Raw genomic sequence first — 10,577 nt, 5'->3', positions numbered from 1 at the left:
TATAATTTATTTTTTAATGCAAAATTAAACCTCTATTTAATTGGTCCCTTACGTAATGAAGGGTGATTCCTGCCACTATGCAGCATGTGTCGATCCGTTGTCTAGGATCAATGATGGGATGTAAGGATTCTCATGTTACACTCGCATATGCTTCAAACTCATTTCTCCTTTCTCCCAATCGTACGTAAGGGATGATAGCAAATAAAGGGTTATAAGCTAGCTACTTGTTAATATCATTATCATCACTAAATTATTGGGTACGGTAAGGTAGGTATATATATATATATATATATATATAGCTGCATGAAAATACACAATGTCAAAGCAAAAGGAAATTAAAGAGTATTGGGACCTTATCGTCAGTATATAACAGTATAAACTATAAAGGCGTACGTTCCCTCCTTGTAATGTTCGAAACCCAACTAGATACCTAGCTCTCTCTCTCTCTCTGCTTCCCAAGGTTCGAGAAAGTGCAGCAGAATCGCTCCAACCTATAAAGAACACCAACCCACCCTAATCCTCAAAGTAAGAACCCCTCTAAAGAAGAAGAAGAAGAAGAAGAAGAAGAAGAATTCTTGCCTTGGCCCAGTGCTCTCTTGCCCCTCAACCTCTCTTCTCTTCTCGCTAGTCCCATGCATACGCATCAAAGAAATCTAGCAAAATTAGTAATCTTCGTGTGATTTGTCCTTCACCTGTACCCCAGTAAGTACCTACAAGCTAGGTAGGAAGAAGAGAATATATGGGTGGCAGTGGTAGCAGTTGCTCTTTGTCTTTCAAGTTGTTGCTCGGGGGGGTCGCAACGGTGGTGTTTGTAATGCTTTTGTTGGTTGGAGCCTTGGAAGGTGGAGCAACGTCCAAAATGACAACCAGCAGGCTAAATAGTGTTCAGGCTACTAAAAATGACCTGAAAGATGATCATGAAAAGGATGTGATAGGAAGAGAGAAGCTTGTTTACAATTCGGAGTTGGATCTCAACTACATGATGAGCAAGAGAAGAGTTCCTAACGGTCCAGATCCTATTCACAACAGGTACGTACGTCCACCATATACAGCAACAACTCTTTCGCGGAAGGAAACCTGTTTATAGCCTAATTTATATGTGCATGGATATTCTACGTTTTTCATTTATCTATGTGTTTGTTCATTTATTTTTCAGTTTTCAAATCTAGCTTGTGTACTATCTATCTATCTATCTATCTATCTATCTATCTATCTATCTATCTATCTATCTATCTATCTATCTATCTATCTATCTATCTATCTATCTATCTATCTATCGTACTATCTATCTATCTATCTATCTATCTGTTCATTTATTTTTCAGTTTTCAAATCTAGCTTGTGTACTATCTATCTATCTATCTATCTATTTATTTATATATATATATATTACCAGTAAACAAGATTTTTCTTTGTTGTTACACTCGAGAAGTTTGAATTTGGATTTTTTTAAATAGAGGAGACACTGATACTGATATCAATTAAGCTATAATTTGTTGATAACCAGGATTTATTATATTGTGTGAAAATTATTTCATTATTTGCCTTCTTATTCGTTAGTTATATAAAATAAAATATTTTATAAAATTTGAAAAAAATAATATGTACCATGTTAAAAACATGAAAACATGAAATTCATGCTTTTAATACAGTGCACAACGTGAACAAGCGAACCATATATTAGATTTAGGGAGAAAGTCCATTTTATTTATATATTTTCATTATTATTGATAATCCATGAGATATTATATTACCATGTGCTCCTGCAAGAGGCAAAAACGTACAAGCCGCATGGAGAAAGAAACAGGAGATTAGTCTAAGTTGATGTCATATCTCTCACTATATATAAAAAAGAAACTGTTACATTGATCTCCAGCGATTAGCAAGGATTATAGAAACATTATACAAGTTTGAATTACAAATTAAAGGCAAATAAAGTTTGTGTCTTCGCTTTATTCCATCCGTCACCCAGAGACTTGTTTATTCAAAGCCAAGAGACATTTTACTTTGTTCTCCACATTTACGAGGCCTTTAAATTAACCTTTTCATGGTGTCTTTTCTTTAACTCTTTTTATGCTACCCTTTTCATTAAACTTTGTCCATTTACATGCATCAACCGATTGTAATTACAAACAAATAATGGTTACTTGAAAAGCATGCATGGAAAAGTGCTTTAAATTAGGCTGAGGTGTGATGTGAGGTGAGGTGAGGTTTGTGTTTTACTCCAATTATAGATCTGCACGCGTTTAATTGATTAATACACATCATAATTTTACATAAATTCTATTAAAAACTCTATTTAATTGAAAAAAATTATAATTTATAGCTTTTTTTAATTTATTCTTTTAAAACTGCACTTCAAAAGCTATCAAAATACTAAACACACATTATGCTAAAGTAAACTACACTATCAGGGCATCATTTTATAACATTATAGAAATGGAAATTCTTCTACTGTCTTCAAAGTACGCAATCTTGTTTCGGAATTGTTTGCACTAAAAGCAAGCTCGTTAGTAATTAGCACTTCCATTTTGTTAACTAGATATATACGATAGAACTAATTAATAGACATTTTAAAACAATTAGCCATGTGATCATGATGATCATGATTATTAGTTGCTTCTGTTCTTTTCTGTTTTTTTATCATTATATTCTTTTTGTTTCAGGAGAGCTGGGAACTCCAAACGACCACCCGGACGAGCTTAGGCATCTTAGCTTGAGAAGCTTCTGCAAGCAAAACGATGAGGCAAGATGTCTGCTGTGCGTCTTGCATGTATTCTTTATAAATGGGACTATAAAAATTCTCCTGGTCGTGATGAATTTGTTTGACAATGCCAGCATCAAGTCTTTTTATTTATTTATTTTTACTTCCACAAATTGTTTACGGGAGAGATCTTTTGGGGGTTAAAGGAAAAGAAGCTTGTCACACAAACTATGCTCGAAAGAATCTAGGGAAAGATAGATTAGGTAGCCTCTACAAAAACTATACTCTAGCGTTAATTTTACATGTTTTTGTTAAAAAAAAAATGTCTAATTAAAGTGTGAGAGAGAAGACGGGGATGTATATCAATCATGATTTGCTAGCTTGCTAGAGCAAAGAAGAAAGCATATGGAACATGGAACATAATTCCAAAACCAAACTTATCTTTTCGAGCAGCCATGCATGGAGAGAGGACATGCACCGATCTCTATCAATCAATCCACCTTGGGCTCTTATTTATTCCAACTTTTTTGTTAATATATATTCATGTTCTAATTATGTTCTTCAGTTCTTTTTATAATTATAACAAAAGGCGGCATGAATTGCCAAAACTACTAGCAAAAATACAAGTAAAAGAAGCACTAAAGTGAATCCATCAATTAAAGGTATTCAGTCCATGAAAATATATGAATAAATAAAGTGAAAGGCACTGCTCTCGCATCTTGTGTTAGTCCTTTTCCATGGATTCTTTTGGTGGGGTCGATGTACTGTTTTGGTCTTTGGTCTATTCGAGCTTGTTAAACTGCATGAGATTCTTCAAGTCTCGTGGCAATCAAAACACTAAAGAGCATACAAGTAAAAGAAGGAAGGAACAAAAACATATGGCCTCCATTGCCATCAAAGTAAAAATCAAAAGAGGTCCTCTACTTGGCTTTTTATGCCCTTTATCTTTTCTTCTCTTTCATGTTTTGTTTCATTGGATCGAGGACAAAGACTGGGTCTAAAGCTATTTATGTATCTCGACTCAAATTGGGGCAATTACAGAACAGTGCAAAAAAGAAAAGAAAAAACCAAGATGTTCAAACACGGTGCTTTTGCTGCAGACTTACATGTGAGCAGCCTAGCAACAATATAAGCACTCCAATAATTAGCATATAGAAATATGCTCAACTTATAATTTATAAACATTAAAAGAAGTTAATTAGTCATGGAAAAAAACACTGTGGACACAAACCTATTTGCACTGTTTATTATAATAGTGTAATGATATCTTTGCATTTCACACTAAAAGACATTAAACCGACTATTAAGGTGCCAAAATCTATTTGTTATTATTAAATTAATCAAGAATATATAGGTGTTTTTTTTTTATCATTTTAAAAACATAGTGCAACGATTAAAATACCTTGAAAGTAAAAAATTTAAAACTAGAGTTCAAGAGATATTTTATATTTTTACCATGATTTTTTTTTTATCAGGTCATACAAGAAAAAAATTGATATTTGAGTAAAAATAAAAAATAACAAAATAAACAAAAAATATAGTGAAAAGACCAAAATACCGTCAGAAGTAAAAAACTTAAAACTTGTGCCCAAATACTTTTTTTTGTATTTTTCATAATGATTTTTGAGCAATTTATCATTTGAATAAATATAAAAAATAAAAAAAATAAAACGTGGTTGACACCCTTAATATTTAGACAGCATGTGTGGTGCTTTTTATAGCCAAAACATCCTTTACGCTATATCAATGAAAGTAGAGGTGATCATTCAATAACAACCAAACTGAGATTTTATTTCAAGATTTAAAAGCAAAATGAACCGGAAACCAACCCCTAAAATTAACTTTGGTGTAATTTGGTTTGATTTTTTTGAATCAAACCAACAAAACCTAATTTTATTTTTTTGGGCTTTTGGGGCCGAACAACACCAACATGTATTTCTAAACAAATAGTTTCATATTCTAGTTCATATGCTTTATAAATCACTTCACCTGCATATTCATCATTTTGAAACCTTTAATTATAACAAGATCCCTTATATAAACTTCTAAAAACACAAAATACAATACATCAATTTACAAATCAATAGAAATAAGAGATATCGATATTAAGTAAATTAGGCATGAAATACATAACTTTACAAAGTGATTTTAAATTTGGCAAAATGTTTGTTACTTCTCGATCACGGGGTTTTGAAAACTCGGTGCTTCTTGAAGATTTTTCTTGGTGATAAGGTTGATTTTCTTCTTTTCTTGAGATTTTTCTAATATTAGAGTTCTTCTCACTTTTCTTTTTTATTACAAGGTTGAATTTCTTAGTGTTTCTTGATTTGTAGGGTTGATTCGATCGTGGGGTTTAAAAACTTAGTGCTTTTTAATTGTAGGATTGACCTAAAGATTCTTCTTGATAAACTCGGTGCTTCTTGAAGATTTTTCTTGATGATAAGGTTGATTTTCTTCTTTTCTTGAAAATTTTCTAATATTAGAGTTCTTCTCATTTTTCTTTTTTATTGCAAGGTTGAATTTCTTAGTGTTTCTTGATTTGTAGGGTTGATCTGATCGTGTGCTTTTTAATTGCAGGATTGACCTAAAGATTCTTTTTGAAAACATGGTTGTTCTTATTCTTTTTTGGAGAATTTTTTAATAATAGGGTTCTTCTCACTTTTTTCTTATTAATTGTAGTCTTAGTGTTTCTTGATTTGTAGGGTTGATCTGATCGTGTGCTTTTTAATTGCAGGATTGACCTAAAGATTCTTTTTGAAAACATGGTTGTTCTTATTCTTTTTTGGAGAATTTTTTAATAATAGGGTTCTTCTCACTTTTCTTATTAATTGTAAGGTCTAATTGATATTTCCTAATTGGAGGACTTGAACTTGGTGCTTTCTAATTGCAGGGTTGACTTGAGACTTCCCAGTAACGAGGTTTGAACTTGGTGCTTCTTGATTGTGAGGTTAACCTTATACTTTTTGATAACGGGGTTTGAACTTGGTACTTTCTGATTGCAGGGCTGACTTGATTCTTCCTGATTATAAGGTTTGAATTTGGTGTTTATTGATTGGAGGATTGACATGAAATTTCTTGATTGTGGGGTTTGAAAACTTGGTGCTTTTTTATTGCAAGGTTAACCTAAAGATTCTTTCTGATGATAGAGTTGATCCTTTTCTTTTCTTAAGAATTTTCTAATAATAGGGTTCTTCTCATTTTTTTTCCTGATTGTAAGGTTTAATTGATATTTTTTATTGCAAGACTTGAACATGGTGCTTCCTAATTGTAGGGTTGACCTAATACTTCCTGATAATGGGGTTTGAATTTGGTGATTTTTTATTATAAGGTTAACTTGATCTTTCTAATAACAAGGTTTGAACTTGATTCTTTCTAATTGCAGGGTTGACTTGATACTTAATCACGGGGTTTGAATTTGGATTCCATGCTATCATAGATCAAGGATTCTTTCTTTGTCAACTCTGATTCATTAAAATATAGGCCCCATTTCTTTGATGCTCCATTGTCACAGAGTGCCTTTGTTTGCCATTCAAAGCATTCTCAATTTTTCTAATTCACCAACTCACTTAAGTCTACCATATGCTAGTCCTCCACTTTAACATAAGTGTAGTGCTTATCTTGGGTTGTTCGCAACGATTACTACTCTCATTGTTTATCAAGCTCAACCATTCCCCTAAGTGTGTTGTTGTTTGATTCATCATAAAGGATAACTAATCATTCGGCTTCTTAGATTATCTCAAGAACTACCATTTGATTAGTTGTGTGCATCTTACCCGTAATCATTAGAACATTTTCTAGTGTTGACCTTATATTATATTGTCAATAAACCATGAAGTTGCCTTTAGTTGAACCATACTCTTTAAGCATATGTCATCATCAACCTTCATGGAATTGTTAAGTTATCCAGACAAGCAATAAAGGCTCATTATTGTATGCTCATTGTTCTTGTCAATGAATTCCTCTCAGCTCGTCTAACCATATCATGAAAAGAAATGCATTGCCATCATCAATGATATTTCCTTTTATCACTCATATTTATGTAGTGAAATACACCTTGAATCAATGGGCTTCAAAGTATATTGTCTCATAGTTAGTTTTGGTGGCATGATTTCGATATTTATCCAAATATAGCCATATGATAACATCTTCCACGAGTCATAACCATGGTTGCTACCCATTTTAACAAACAATATAGAAAAAAAAGAAAAAAGAAAAATATATACAAGGAAATACATATGAAGTAAGCCTAAAAAAGACTGCCCAAATTTGTTAGTGAAAGACTAGAATGCCGAGTGAGAGTTTGTAGACCAAAATGTCCAAATTAGCAACCTAAAATCCCATTAGTGAAAATGCTTTATTTAGGTGTGTAAGGACTTAATTGGTGTTTATTAAGTGCTTAATCGCAAGAGAAATAAACTTTTGAGAGTCAATTTTGATGTCAATTGAAACAAATAAAGTTTTGGGACTAGAATTGGATTTTTAAAAGTTTAATTGGTCAAATCAGTGGCTTAATTGTATAAAATTCAAAGTTTAGCGAGCAAATATGGATTTAATTGAACAATTTATGAACTAAAGACCAATTTACAAAATACATGCAACTAGAATCAGGTGAAATCAGAGCCTACATTGAAGAAAATTAAAAGTTTGATGGTCATCTAGAGATCTAATTAAACACATTAGAGATCAAAGATTAACTTGTAAAAGAAGCTCAAACTTGGGGTTGATAATTGAATCTGATAGGGACACAATTGAATGAAATTAGGAAGTTAGGGAGAAATTACTAGTAAAATAAAAGAAACCAAAAGAATAGGGATCAAATTAAAAATTACCAAATCCCAAATATAAAAAACCTAATTTATAAGGATTAGCCAAAATAGCATTGTTCAAGATACTGTGCATCTTCTTCTTTAGTTTTTGGTTGATCGAGTATGCACTTTTATATGAATAAATGTGATATTTTTTACCGCTCCAAAAGTTACAACCACTACCATTCAACTGATAAACACCCCCTCTATAGCCCAATACCTTTAAAATCAAATGTTTACATTCCATATTCTCCATTGATCTCCACAACATCGTGTGCCTAGTTAGTCAACCTTACAATTTCAGTCATTATGTTGTTTGAGTGGACACTTTTAAACATTTGAATGTGGAGTTAGAGACCTCCAAATCAATTAAGAATAGATTCAATTGAAAGGTGTGTACTCCTTTTACCAAGTCTAGGTGGGCTTAAGCAATATTGATGTTAGAGTGGCTCCGACGAAGCCAAAAAAAAATGACCAAAGTAGTCAACTTAAAAAACGACACCTATTTGTAAAAAACCAACTAATGTTTTTGTGTTCTTCCACTTACCAATCCCTAGAAGGTTCCTATCAAGGGTTAAAAACCTTTCTCTTTAGATCTAAAGATAGAAAACATCTTAACTTGGCCTCCATGTTTCCTACAAATGCATCTAAACACAAAACCATTGGTTATATGGAAAAACCAACTAGGTTTTAGTCTATTAAAATCCTAACAAACCCATCTAGAAGACCTGAATCCACCTATATAAGGAAGGGATCCAAGAGGAAGAAAAAAAGAAGGAAAAGGGAGCAAAATAAAGAAGAGAGAAACTTTGGCTAAGGTGTAAGTAATTCGATCTAAAAGAACTTAGAAGTTGTAGCTCTATCTAAAGAGGTCTGAAGATAAAGAAAAAGGATGGCAATATAAAAAATCAATTCAGATGTGAAGATTTCAAAGCTAAAAAGATATATACTTTCAAACTTTCAATATGGAGTCCATGAGGCCTACTGGATTGATCTCTTGTGTTCAATGCAAAATTTTAATGTTTTGACATGTTATTGATTAGTTTTACATATTTAATTATATGTATGTTTTGATTTAATGAATACTAAGAGTGGCAGCAAAGAGGATGCTTATTTTCTATTGATAAAGAGTTAGTTCTGGTTTTCTAGGTTACTTATTAAGTCCTTAGATATGACAAAGTTGGATTTTAAAGCTTAGATTGTTCAAGCATGCCTTTTGCTTTGAGTTAACAGTTTTTAGGATTGAAAATCAATGAATTTTTAGTTTTGTTTATGCTCTTGTTGTTTCTTTGGTCCCAAATATATTCATCATTGATAATGTGGTCTGTCAGAATAAGAAAAACATGCTTTAGAAGATTAAAATGACCATTCTAGGTTTGCTTTAATTTTCTAGGTTTTTTTTTCTGGTCTGTTGGGTTTTGTTTCTGAAGATTCATCTGATGAATCTTACTTTAGGTACTTGTTTTAGAGCTTATTTTGATTAAATTTCAATTTACACAAGTTCATCTATCACTACTAGTAAGTAATCTAAGAGTTTTTCATACCAATAATGGGTTTTAGTGAATTTTAGTTTTGAATCAAAACTCATTTTGTCAAAATCATGTTGATTGTTAAACATTAAAGCATATAAACCCCTGATTCTTGTTCTATGTATTCTTATGAACAAAATCATAACCCAATTTGTTTAAGATCTGGTCTAGATTGGGAGTTGCATTTTATGAAGTGGTGATGACTGTTCTTCATTTATTTTTTTGTCTTTTATGCATTTAGTTCGTTTTGATTGAAAGATTTTGAAGTTTTTATGTTTTGTAAAGTTTGATTTATTTTAACTTTGGTTTATTTTTTAGTCGACTTGATCGGGTTAACCTAATTGAGTAAACCTAATTGAGTCAATTGCTTCGAGGTCTACCTAAGTGGGTCAATCGACTTAGATTGACCTAACTAGGTAAAAGAAAAAATGTTTTTAGGCTTTGTTTAGATTTTTTTTTAAATGAATTTGTTGCGTATTTTTTTTATTATTCCATAAAGTCTATGAAATATACAAAAATATATTTTTGTTTGTTGCATATGACAAAATCTCTCAAAAATATATAAAAAAAATCATATCATTTAGTATTTCCACACAAAAATTCAAAATACATATTTGCATATATTTTGAGATTTAATAACTAGTTTACTAAATCCATGAGAGTTTGACCAATATTTCGATAACCAAAATTTTAATTCATGAGAATTAATGGTTAATATTCTAGTATAGAATGTTAGACCTATAAGTGAGGCTAATATTTGAAATTCAGAAGTTGACTAGAAAATTCTCAAAGTTATTCTAAATATTCATCAATTTTAATTAAAAGTATTTTTCATCATAATATACAATTAAAAAATACCTTTTATAAAATTTATTTGGGTACATAAGCTCATAATAATTCTTAACACCAGATTTATTCACACGAATAAATCTCATTCCTAATACATAGACAAACTACCAATTAGGAACCTATCAAAACCTTCAAACCACATTCAAAACCATATAAAACAACTTACCTTAGCTATGATGCATTAGGGGTGCTAATAGCTTTCCTAGTCATAACTAGTCTTTTACCCTCGAATCTCAGATAAAACCACTATACCTAGGTTTTTTAACGACCTTAAACCAAATAACTAGGTGACGGCTCCTTCAAATCCCCTGACATCGCACATCTATGGGCAAGAACCATATTTTAAAGGGTAAATCAAGATTTCAGACATAAAGATGCCCCTTAAGTGCTCGTTACTCTCAACTACTGATGGAGTTCATTAAATTATAGGATGCCTTGAACAACATTGCTCTTGGTTTATCAGAATGTGCTTGTTCTTTTATTTATCATCAAGAGGCATTTGTCATTATCATAAATTTGATGGATTTCATTGAATCATCATTTGATTATGTTTGCCAGCTAATTTGAATATTGTTCCTTCCTAAGGTCCATTGTATTGCCCTCGACTGTTCAATTTTTCAAGGATGATTAAAAGGTGTCAATATCATTTTTGTCAAAGATTTTGCAAACTCGGTCCATAGTCTTTTGTTTG

The 10,577-nt window shown here is 31.6% G+C and overlaps 1 protein-coding gene across 1 annotated transcript; it reads left to right on the top strand.

The window, feature by feature from the left end:
- The first annotated feature begins 407 nt into the window (after positions 1–407).
- Positions 408–3,258, top strand: LOC105113567 (CLAVATA3/ESR (CLE)-related protein 25-like). Its single transcript, XM_011009785.1, has 2 exons — positions 408–1,029; positions 2,666–3,258. The coding sequence occupies exons 1-2, from the start codon at positions 740–742 to the stop codon at positions 2,703–2,705; spliced, it is 330 nt and encodes a 109-aa protein (XP_011008087.1). The 5' UTR covers positions 408–739; the 3' UTR covers positions 2,706–3,258.
- Positions 3,259–10,577: the final 7,319 nt, after the last annotated feature.

Source organism: Populus euphratica, unplaced genomic scaffold (genome assembly GCF_000495115.2).
Source record: "Populus euphratica unplaced genomic scaffold, PopEup_1.0 scaffold434.1, whole genome shotgun sequence".
Lineage (NCBI taxonomy): Eukaryota > Viridiplantae > Streptophyta > Magnoliopsida > Malpighiales > Salicaceae > Populus > Populus euphratica.
The sequence above is the reverse complement of the archived record's forward strand: the minus strand, read 5'-3'. Positions and strand labels throughout refer to the sequence as shown.

What these genes read in the sequence shown, in the direction of transcription:
- LOC105113567 (XM_011009785.1), top strand. Translation starts at nt 740, where the DNA reads ATGGGTGGCAGTGGTAGCAGTTGCTCTTTGTCTTTCAAGTTGTTGCTC. An exon ending in CCAGATCCTATTCACAACAG is followed by an intron (nt 1,030 to 2,665) that starts GTACGTACGTCC and finishes TTTTTGTTTCAG; the next exon opens with GAGAGCTGGGAACTCCAAAC.